The 12,368-nt window shown below is 43.8% G+C and overlaps 1 protein-coding gene across 3 annotated transcripts in view; it reads right to left on the minus strand.

Moving 5' to 3' along the window:
- Positions 1–12,368, minus strand: part of Rarb (retinoic acid receptor beta) — a 664,387-nt gene that overhangs the window by 99,833 nt on the left and 552,186 nt on the right. For all 3 annotated transcript variants that reach the window (XM_029469076.1, XM_021181692.1, XM_029469077.1), the window contains one exon: positions 5,243–5,391. In XM_029469076.1, coding sequence (XP_029324936.1) covers positions 5,243–5,391 — 149 coding nt within the window. The remainder of the gene's footprint in view (positions 1–5,242; positions 5,392–12,368) is intronic.

Below are 12,368 nucleotides of genomic sequence, written 5' to 3' on the forward strand. Positions count from 1 at the left end.
TCTCTCTCTCTCTCTCTCTCTCTCTCTCTCTCTTTCTTCTTTCTTTTTTTTGATAGGGTATTCCTCTGTATCCCTAGCTGGGCTTGAACTTTGTGTGGGCCAGGCTGTCCTGGGGTTCATCGTGATCCTCCTGCTTCAGCCTGCTAACTACAAAGATTCTAGGTACATATCACTATGTCTGGATAATATTTTTTGAAATAACACCACGTTGAGAAGTGTTTGTTTTCTACATAATTGCCCAGGGAGTGGGGTTATTGAGCATTATATATTTCTGCCACCTACTTTTTCATGTAGGGTACAGCTAAAACAGTGGTGGGGTTTAACACTAGGTACAGGGTTTTCTTCCCAACTGTAGCAAAGACCAGCTTTATACTCTTGACTAAGATTCTTAGCCTCTTAGCTTCTTCATCTGTGAATATACAAAGCTTCTGTGAGGCTAAACAGGCTATTGGAACAAAGGCCTAGACAGTGGAGTTTTCTGCTACTTGAATAACTTTATCCTTGGCTGTACAAGACTAATCATTATGTTGCTCCTACCTGCCGTACGCCCAGAAATGGGTCAGAAAAGCATGGTTAAATATAAGTGATGAGTTCCATCATAGGAAGAGACATGATCAGGAAGCTAGAGAAGACTATAGACAGAATGGAGACACATGCCAGCACCAGAAGTCTGGCTCTTGTGCAAGGTATTCTTTCCTCAATTTCATCCATTGGATTTAGGCTTAGTTGAACAATTGGTTAGTTTAAAAGCACATTGGTGTCCACTGGTGTTAGAAAGTCAGGGAAGCAGTCTGTGGTAGAGTACTTGTCTTGCACTGCCCACAATAAATTAAATTAAGAGAAGCATTTGCCTACCTGTAGTTGCCTTTTCTCTAGTTAGAACTCAAACACCACTGTGTTAGCAACACAGGTAAACCTAATGGACAGTACAACATGGTGACAGAAAAAGTACATTAGTCCCAGCAAAATCTGGGTCATGTGAGCAAGGCCATCTTGGGTGAGAGAGGCTATCTTGGAATAGCTGTTCTTATACTGGCCATTGGAGGGAAAACCTTCCCAGAACTGCAGCAGTAATAATTATCCAATAAGGGCCAAAACATTCGGCTTGTGCAACAGGAAAGAAACACTGCAGGACAGCATGTGATATGTTTTCTCATGATACTGAAAGGAGCTCAATGAGTTAGTTTCTCCTGACTATGTCGTTAAGAATATAGGCACCATGGGATGAGTGGCTAGAGCTCTCGCCAGCTAGATGTCAGCCTTTCATGCAGCAGGGATAGTTTGGCCTGCTATCACCAGAACAAGCAACTGGAGCCAGAAGCTTCCACCATTTAGCCTGTAAGAAGATGCCACCATGTCCTGTGGTAGGGGTCAGGGAACTAATGTGTACTACCCATACCTAGGCCATTGCTTGTTTTCTATAAGTAAAGTTGTTGATGCAAGGCTATCCCCACTCCATGTCACAGCTTACTGCAGGTGGCTGGAGGAGCAAAGCTGAGTCATTCTGACAGAGGCCTTATACCTTCAAAGCCTAAAATGCCTACCATATGACTCTCCACAGGAACAATTTACCACCCCTCGTCTACAGCAACCCAGGTGGGGCTGGGATGGACCTTTATGTGAATGTAGAAGGAAATAGGCTGAGTTATTTTTGTATAAAGGAACGAGGAAATGATGAAAGAGCTTTATCAGAGGAGTGCTAGCATTGGAGCTAATGTCACCTCACTGTATAGTAGCTCTAGTAAAGTTAATGAGAAAATTAGCAGAATAGTGTCTGGGCTTAGTAGGTTCCAGGCAGGTACCTAAAGTCTAGGAAGTAAGCAGTACATCTGCAGTATCATTTTATTTACAGAATTATTTTATGATTTTATATTGCTAAACATTTGATGAATTCTGTTTTCATGTTATGTTCTCTTTGTGCCCTGGAAAACATGTCCCTCAACTGGAAGTCCCCTAGACGGGACATCCCAGGGGTGTGTCTTGTGGCTTTCTTTGTTGCTATGGTGATGTTGTGTCAACATAGCAGTTACTGATTGTCCCCAGAAGTGAGCCACACCCATTCATTAAGTTCTGACCATCATCATTTGTCTGCTGTGGTCACTAACAGTGCTCCCTGGTCCCTTGGAAGAGAGAGGGCTTTTTTCCAATAATGGTAAAGACATCATGGTCACGACAAGCAGAAGCTATGACAAGTACTACTTTTATTTACTTATTTTGAAGCAGGGTCTCAAGTATCTCAATCTGTCCTTGAACTTGTTATGTAGCCAAGGCTGACTTTGAACTTTTATCCTCCCTGCCAAGGTTAGACAGTGCTGGAGAAGAAACCTAGAGCCTCACACATGCTAGCACAGCACTTTCCTAGCTGAGCCACAACCCCATAATCCCATGCTACTTCTTGAGAACATGTTCCAGGTTCTATTTGGGAATTCTACTTCAGAGCAGAGGCTCCCACCTGGAATTGTGACCCTGTATCTCCAGAAGAGCCAGATGAGCAAGTGACCAATAGTGCCTTTGCCAGTAGTCAAAGTGGTACAGACACATGGCTTCATGTAAACCTCTAATTGAACAGAGGAACTTCAAAGAAGTTGTAACGAGTCCATCATCTTACTGTCAGTATAGAGACAGTCTCTAACATAACCGACTTGCTACAGACTTAACAGCATAAATTGATATTGTCATCTGTATTCCAAGAATAGCTATCCCAAGTGTGTGGCTAGTGCCTTTGTTGCTGTGGTGATGTTGTGTCAACATAGCAGCCACTGGAAGTGAAAGGAAGTGGGCAATGGGGATGCCAGTTGGTACAGTGCTTATCCAGTATGCATGAGGCCTTGGTTTCAATCTCCAGTAACCTCTGGACACGCTCACCCACACCCTTCCAAGACACCTCCAAGTCTGTTTTTACTAATCCACAGGTATAGCAAAGATTATGAGGTATTGCTCATAAATGATATAAATCAAAAATACCATGTTATATGACAGGGTTAATATATACCTTATTATATATTGGGGTTAATAAATACCTTATTAGGCAGAATTAAGTAGTAAATCATAATATAACTATAGCAACTATGTTGATTGTATCACCCCAGAAACTATGTAGTTGTGTAAATTTTGATCATGAAATATAATTAAATATTTAAAAAACAGATTAAAATTGTATATATAATATACCATTTTATTTTATAAATTCAAAAATCTATAAATCCACATAAATATTGAATTTTAACAGATTTTCTCTGGGGAGGAGCCATGTTGTTTTCTACTTTCCAGAGAGTAACTGTATGATAGTTTAACCAATAAGATTATATTTTATATTTAAATATTTCTTTTATCTGAGTATATTACTGATTTATTTTCTTGTTTTCACTTCTCTGGGTTTCTACTCTATTTTCTAAGCCAGCTCAAATGCAGAGTAAAATTTTCCCTACCCATGAGGAAAGGTAGCCAGTTTCCCACCACCCGCAGCATCCAGTGTTCAACTTCCACACATGCCAAGAACTCTCCAACCTGATCCAGTTTACAGTTCTGATTAAAGGATTTCCCATCCAGAGACTCAGGGCCATTTGTGTGAGTTTATCAGTCATTTGTGCTGCAGTGGTAAACCCTCAGAATCCCAAAGTAAAATAGGAGGTCAGAAAATTAGCCAAGCAGGAGCTGATGAGAGCAGTCTGAGCTATGGAGATAGTGAAACCACTTACTCTGCAAGTTGAGCATCTGCCGGGGGAAGGCCAAGCCTGGTGTTGTCCTTCCCATATCATACAAACGGGAAGCTGCCACACCTTCTTCAGATTTCTGAGCTTGAGATAACTGAAAATTGTTTGGAAATCAAGAAGCATGTTTTTATGTTGATTGTATGATGTTAAGCACCGACTCTGGGAGAACTAGGGAAGAGAGTAAGGCCTGTCCTTCTCAAACTCAAAGAAAACAGAGCCATGGTAAGGCTGACCACAAGCCAATGGTCCCCAGAACATATCCATTTCCCAAGATTGCTACTTGGAGCTGTTCCCATCAAGGCTGCTCAGACCTACTGAAGCTAGGCTGAGCCACTGGCATGCTAGACACCTTGTGTGCCCCTTTCTTCTCTCTTTTCTAGAACCCTGCCTTTGAAAATAACCTGGATCAGCTTGGAACAGAATAGTCTTCCTAGCAAACACTGACACTTCCAGAAAGAGACCTGAGTCAATCCACAGCTGACCAGAGACAAATGAAAGAACATGATTCTTGATTTCCAAACCAAGACCAGGGGAGCTACACTGGTGCCCACAGGACTGTGAGCTGAGTAAAGGGCTGTGGTATGAAGACATAAAGAAATTCAACTGTCAATGACATGCTATAAAAAAGTACCTGGCCAACACGTATAGAAACTGCTGGTGCTGATAAGCCCAATACCACAGTCCTGTAAAGTTATCCTAGCACGCTAACAATGTAAATGAATCATGCAGTCTAGATATAAGACTCCAGACCCAAACAGCCAGATAGAGAGAACTAGACAGCATCTCCATATCTGGGGAAGGCCTGGCTCAAGACACTTCAGTTGCTTGGAGACATGTCCAAGGATAAGTCACATCTGCCTGTGAGTCACTTTTGGCTTCTTCCTTATGATTGCATGACCTCTTTCACTCAGTTCTACTTCTTGGACTTGATAATAGTTGTCTAGCTTGATTCAAAGCAGCCATCTCCTCTCTGACACATGTTCAGCCTCCAGTGCTCTGTGGGCAGAAGCTTTAATCCACTCGGCTGAATTTACAACGTATCTACAGTAGCAAGTCTGTACAGGCTGAAAATCACAGCGGAACTCAAAGGCCATGGGGCGGAGGAGGGAGCCAGGAGATAAATTCCAATTTCAACCTTGGCTCAACTACAAGTTGTTTCAGTGGACTGTCAGTCACATTTAAAAATAAAATAGGACTACAAAGACACCAGATGGCATGTCCCAAGAGAAACGGTGTCATGCTGCTTAGGACTCCGTCACAAGGTTCTTAACAGGAAAGAACTTGCTTGAGTGTTTATGGGGGCAGGGTGGAGGCATTTTAAAGGCCTAGTAATGTTTGCCTTTGGTCACTCATTTCAGACATTTCTGTATTCTAAACTAAAGAAATGCAAGGAGATGACAGAGACTGTGAGATGCAGCCAAGCTACAACCCCAGCTGGAGGTGATGCTGCAGCTGTCAAACTTGCTTGTTTCTGGAGTAGGGAGGTCACCGCATGAAGAAAGGAGGAAGTGAGGCACTGGGGTACTCACCTTGCACCCCTCACAGGCACTGACGCCATAGTGGTAGCCTGATGACTTGTCCTGGCAAACGAAGCAGGGCTTGTACACCCGAGGAGGAGGAAGTGGAGATGGTGGGCTCGGGACGAGCTCCTCAGAGCTGGTACTCTGTGTCTCGATGGCTACAATAGAGAAGAGAGGGGAGAAGATAAGAGAAAACACATTTTCAGTTTCTTTAGGTTTTCCCCAGTCAATTCCAACATCTGTGCTCCAAGCTCAGGCAAGAACCCTAGCAGAACTAAGCTTACAGAGGTCATTGTCCTTCAGCAGTAGTGATGCTGACTGACCCCTGCAAAAGCAACCTCACATGCATCTAATTTGAAATTCACAAGCACCATGAGGGAAATGGATACCAAGTTACCTGTGAGAAACAGAAATTCAACTCAAGTCCAAGGGGCAAAGCCTTGTCTAAGCCCAGCAGGGATCAAGCCCTGTGTCTCTCTCCTGTTTTCACAGCTTTCCTTTACCCTGAGTCTTGTGTGTATTATTTGATGCACACTTAACACAAAGTAATTTATTTATTTACTTTTTTTTTTTCATGACAAAATAAAAAAAAAAATGTTGAAGCTTGGCCCTGTAGGTCTATGTGGCTGAGTTTTTTCGGTATGGCCATAATGAATAAAAGCCATGATTTTGGGAAAGCTCTGCACTGCTTTGAGCTGGCCCTGGGCCTGCAGCACCAGTAACCCAGAGCTTAGGAAAAGGTCCACTTTCATAAAGCCCCAGGTCAGGGTGTAGTTCATGTTGGAGGTAGTGTAGGTCACAACTAACTTCAAACTTGTGCACATATGTATTCTGAACATTTGTTTATTTTTCTGAGGAAAGGGGGTTGCTATTATGGGCTCAGCTAGCCTCAAACTTGCAAGTCTTTGCCGGTGCCTCCCTGATGATAATGCCACCATGCCTGGCTTTTTTATTGCAGACTATAAACCACATGATCTCTATTTTTATTATCAAACCACTCAAATGCCACTGAAATGGAAACCTGTAGAGCTTGGACTAGACTGTTCTTCCACCAAAGTCAGCATAGGAACTGCCCTTTGCTCCCTGCTGGCCAATAGAGCCCATACAATATGAGGATCCCAATTGGAAGTTATCAAATGCGGTTCCAGAATCTTCCACTCTCCAAATAGCTCCACAATACACAGAGTGTTCCCAAGGTGATCAGGTTTCTAGTTGTTGCACTGCTCAGAATTGAGCTGGTGAGATGCTCTTTGGACAAGTTTCTTCTGCAGCCACAGCCGTAGCACCCAGGCTCCTCCACTTGCTGAGCCTGATTGTGCATAGTTGGCTTGGCTGCTGTGGCCCTCAGTCTACTCGAACCCACACTTGTACTGCATCTGTCATCTGTCCATGAAAGCCCTCCAACAGTCACTGATGAGGTCAGACTCCTTACCATACTTTGACAGTACTTGGGCTTTCGTGACATTCCCTCAGCAAGAGATTCACCTCCCATGATTCCCTCATTGGATGAGGTCTAAATAATCACTTTCAATTCTTCTTTTGAACAAGATAAGCTTGCATAGCAATGTGAGACACCACCTCTACAGCAGTGTCTGTAACTGCAGCCATGTAGGGGAGATCCAGGCTTGATCTCAGAAGTGCTAGCCTGGGCTAGGAGCATTGTCAGATCTGTGCCAGACAGGTGATCAAATAAGCAGACTAGCCATTTCCCTCACCTACCAAGTCCATCAGGTTTGGCTGTTATCCATCACCTGTCTCTCAGAGTGAGTGTCATTCTCTCAGAGGTGACTGCTGTAATGAAAGTGTCCTCACTGTGGAAGGCAGTGTTGCTCAGTGGTAGAGCTTGTGCTTAGCATGTGTGACAGAATGGGGTCAATTCCCAACACAAAAACAAGGGATAGAAGAAAACTTAAGAAAGGCCCCTTCCTATTCCTGGTCATTGGGTCATATTATTTCATCTTATTTTCTATCAAATTTTAACTGTTGCCCAACTTTAGAAAGGTTTTTTTTTTTTTTTTGTTTATAACTTTATATTTTACAATCGTTCCCCACACTTACAGTATTGTGAGGCCAGGACTTCTAGCTGTGTGCCAGGACTGGGTCTTCCTATAGAGTAGATGATCAATAAATACTGAGTGAACTAACTCATGAGCTTTTCTCTCCCCCACTTCTTTTTAAACACTAAGTGCTCTTCTAAGTAGTTACATGATAAAATTTGAAATAAAAAAGCACTCTTATACTCATTTGCTTCCTTAAAAAAGTAATTAGCCCTTTGGAACAGAATCAACTATAATTATAGTATTTTCATAATTCATAGGAATCTTCAAATGAATTCACTGGGGTATCATGAGTCCTAGTAGATAAATCCATTATAATCTTTACAGGTTAGATCCGAGGACAGAGATGAAGACATTAATCTTGAGTGTCTACTTCTTCTGGCACACAGAAGCCCTGGCTCTGGGGATTGTGGTCCAGAGGTGCCAAGGGTCCAGCAGACAGGAAGGGACTGGCTTGGGACGTTGCTGAGACTTGCCAAGAGTAAGTCCTAATGGTAAACATTCTTTCTCACACTCCTCTGTGTCCCTCCTAAAGCTGACAGGAATCCAGGCAGCTACAGGAAATGGTACCTGTTGCACTCAGTACATTCATCTTTGTAAAATCATAAGAAAGTTGAGGCATGAGGGTACGTGAGCTCCCAGGTACACGTCTCACAGTCTCTTCACTTAGATACCCTCTGTGGTCTTGGGGCATCCCTGAAAGACTTTTTTCCATGCTCGTAATGCCTTTGTTTGCTTACTAATGTGGAATTATACTGAGACTGGGGCACTGTTTAGTTTATGACATCATGACTGTAGTTCCTTGTTAGTATTTTTCCTCCAACACATCTCACAGGAATGAAAATCTTCACATATCATCTCAGTGTATTTCCATCCATTTCTTTAGAATAAATTGTCAGAACTGTAATTATTAAGTTTAACAAAGATGGTTTTTCAAAACACTTTTGTTAGTGTTTAATTCTTGTTGATCAACCAACTTCTAGGAAGGCCGCCCTCACTCATAGCCTTTGCTCCCATGCACATCTTCTAGGTTGGGTTGTTGTGTGTGCGCTTCTGCTTTTACATCAACAGCTCTGCAGATTCATCGATAGGAACACTCTGCTCTTCATGTGAATGAGGCATAAGCTTCCATTGAACACCTACTCTGGCTTGTCTCAGAGAGTAGTGAACAGAGTTTTGTCAGGGCTGGATGGACTCAGTTGTCATAGCCATGCCCTGAATCTCAAAAGTGGGTGAAGACTTTCTATAAATACGCCATTTCAATACCTCTCCTGAAGGGAACCTGGCATTTTATCTTCCCCCTGAGGAAACAGAACAGGAAGTGAGCAATTCCCACACAGGGTGAGACACAGAAGAGTAAAGAGAGGCCTGTAGATGTACAAAAACCCTAAACATTTCAACATTTGAAAGCTGCTGAGAAGAGCCTTCTTTTGATGAGCGCCATGAATAAACCGAGAAGGCTTTTCTGAAACCCCTTCAGGAGAGGAAATCTCTTCCAAGCAAGCAACACAGTGCTAGACTTGGATTCTCCACAGGACAAAGGATTCTCACACCCTCATTTTGTGCCCAGTTAGTTGAAGCCAGAAGGACTGAATCATGCCAGACTAAGTCATATGCTGTGTGAAGCTCCAGATGAGCAAGACATGGTATGGCAGGGCTGGCTTTCTTTCCAGCTTCTTAGGAAGCTGTGGCAGGACAGGAAGATGGTAAGCCCAAGCTGGGCCTGGGCTACAAAATGAGTTCAAAGCCCAATCTAGAAAACTCAAGAGATCCTGCCTCAAAATTATAAAAAAAAAAAAAAAATCCCCAAAATCTGTTCTGATTAAACGGTAGGGTATTTGCCTAGTATCCATGGGACAATGGGTTGAATCCCAGTACTAAAAAAAAAGTATAGTCTGTGGTTTTATATTTCCTCTATGTGACCTACAGTGCTTAAAGTGACAGGAAACCAAAGGGAACAAAATGACATTTTCAGTAGAACCAGAGCTAGCTATAGGCAAACATTACAAAGCATGCTCTAGAAGGAACACCAGGAAGTGGCACCAAGACAGAAGAAGAGGAAGATTTCAGTACAACCGCTTGGTCTCTGGGAATGTAGCAGTCAGCACTGGCTGCACTGTCTATCAGAGGTCTTCCTCTTACTTGCCTGCTTACTTGTCTTTCCACAAAGAGAGGGACAGAGGTGGCTCTCTTCCCTAGAACAGCTTTAGTATTTAAGGTGGAACCCCTTTCCCTGAACACCTTTGGTATTTAAGGTGGATACAGATGACTCAGCCATTGATCTGCTCACCATCACCCTGCTTTAAATCAATAATCTATTAGTCCCTTTAAATTAGAGTTGGATTCATCAAATGCCCTTGAGAGCTTCAAACATTTTCTTCCTTATTTCAGGCAAGCACGATCAGTCTACAGAATGATAAAAATTTTGCTGGAAAACTCTGCCAGCTCAGCAGACAATGCATTCTGTATTAGCTCATTCAGCAATTTCAAACAGGCCAAAAAAGCAGCTTGTAGAGTTCCCATGGGGAAAGACGCTCGTGCCACTCAATAAAGCCGAGGCACCACAGCCACCCTGATGGACCGCAGGCTAGGGAGTTAGTCTTGGAGGAGCAATTCCCATCTACGCCTCCTGCTTTCATCCATTTCCTTCCTGACCTACTCTGTTCCATCAGGTCACCGCCTCTCTAACCTGCAGCATCATCCAATTGCAAACCAGATGAGGAGCTGGCTTCTTTGCTAGGACATGGGTAGGAAGGAGAGCCTGGCTGTATAGCTGAGGAATGCCTGGGCCGATACTAATGTAGAAGCCATGTTAGCAGCAGAAAGGCTGACATCCCTGCTAGACAACACATGTATCTCGGGGACTGGAGACTTTTGAGACCTAAGATGGAGCCAAACTTGCACTGAGAATATTTGTACCCTACGACAATTACAGCACTCACAGGCTGATCCTTGAGGAAAATAATAATGTTTGCCTCATCCTTCTTTCTTTCTTTCTTTCTTTCTCTTTTCCTTTCTCTTTTCCTTTCCTTTCCTTTCCTTTCCTTTCCTTTCCTTTCCTTTCCTTTCCTTTCCTTTCCTTTCCTTTCCTTTCCTCTCTCTCTCTCTTTCTTCCTCCCACCCTCCCTTCCTTCCTGTGTGTTTTTTGTCTGTTTTTGTTGTGAGACAGAATCTCATATGTAGCTCAGGCTAGCCTCAAATTCACCATGCTGCTAAGGCTGGCTTTGAACTCTCTCTCTCTTTTTTTTTTTTTTTTTTTCGAGAGACAGGGTTTCTCTGTGTACTCCTGGCTGTCCTGAAACTCACTCTGTGGACCAGGCTGACCTCGAACTCAGAAATCTGCCTGCCTCTGCCTCCCAAGTGCTGGGATTAAAGGCGTGTGCCAACACCACCTGGCGGCTTTGAACTCTTGATCCTCTTGTCCCATCCTCCTTCCTTCTCATCAGTGTTCCTCAAAGTATGGCCTACAGCAGTAGCACTTCACAGTTAGGAGAGCTGGCCCTGGCCATCAGCTTGTAACTTTTCATCGAGTCTGTGATGAAAAGCCATTCCCAACCTCATCTTTCATAAACAGACCAAATGCAGTCAAAACCAAAATGGGTCTCTACAACAGAGACAGAGGAAAGCAAAGACCGTTCCAAAGCACAAACTAGAAACTAGCTCTAACAGACAAAATCATACCCTCAAGTTGGTGTAAAAGGTCCAAACCCTGACTGTCTGCCCCTCTCCCACCAGGACTGGCAGACTACTGAGGTGCAGGGCCCAGAGTAGAGATCCCACCTGCACACCTAGGCTGCTGGTGAGATCTGGCCCTTTGAGCCAGTACAAAAGCAAAGCCAGTACCACACAGAGGCAGCACTCACTGCCATAACCGTAGGACTTGTCTCAGTCTCAAAGCATAAAGGAAAAACCTTAAAACAAAACAAACCCCAAAACATAGCTGCCTGTTAAGTGGGTTTTGCACTCAATGGCTGGACTCACCTGGGAAAACAGTATAAATGTCCCTTTGTCAACAAACCTGAGTTTGGTTTAAACACACAGAATGTCTCCAACAATAGCTGCTTGACAATTCCTTTCATGCTTGGCATTTTTCTAAAGGTTAGATTAAGAAGCAGATAACACATTTAAGAGCTCAGTAGACTCTTTGGCCTTTGTGAGAGCTAATTTACAGCCCACTAGACCCTGTTGACAGATTACAGGATTCTATGTTCAGCTTGATTAGAGGCAGACAGGCAGGCAGGCAGGCATCAGGCATCATGAAAGGCCTGCCCCTTTACTAGAACCTTCTGATTAAGACAGTATTTTAATGCAGCCTCTGGGCAGCTGATACTTATGTGGAAAAGGAGCTGTAAAGCAAAAGGCATTTCCTGCACAGCCCCTGGGGAATTCGGAGCCTAGCTCTCGGGTAAGCGGGTAGGAATCATTGCAGCTAACCAAGGGCAAGAGGCAAGTTGCATTTGGTCAAAACATGCAGTTAGGTTTGAATTTTGTTGGCACCAGAGAGCTGATCTTGTTCCCCCTCCCCCACCCCCCTTTTCTGAGGATTCTCTGCAGGATCACAAAGTCCAGGGCTCAGCTCACATACATAGAGAAGAAAGTCAAAGGAAACGCCAAAGTTCATCTAAAGTACAAGTAATTAGAACCAGATTTGGCTGTTACAGTGCACTTGTGCTAGTGAGCTTGCAGAGCTTTTTTATTAACATGTCATTTGCAGGCCTGGGGACCCCTGGATGGGGTGTGTGGAAAATCTGCACCAACCATGCCTGGGGAGATGGCTCATGGGCTCAAAGGGAGGTTTGTAATTGTACAGTTCCCTAGGAGGGCAGCCCCAACAGTAATGCAGCCCTAGGACGCTTCACAGAGATGCAGAGCAGCAGCAAAGGGAAACCACAGCCCAGCCTTGGCATCATGGCTCAGTAACCTGCAGGTGACCCCGGCACTGTGTGTGCTTTCCCTGTCAGCTCTGACCATAAAGAAGCTGCAGAAGAGGTGTGGGATTCTCTCCTACTCTGACCATGCATGTAACAGGTGCTGGACATAAGGCAGGGGTTGAAAAGGCTCCATGCCAAAGACTAATT

This window comes from Mus caroli, chromosome 14 (assembly GCF_900094665.2).
Source record: "Mus caroli chromosome 14, CAROLI_EIJ_v1.1, whole genome shotgun sequence".
NCBI classification, from domain to species: Eukaryota; Metazoa; Chordata; class Mammalia; order Rodentia; family Muridae; genus Mus; species Mus caroli.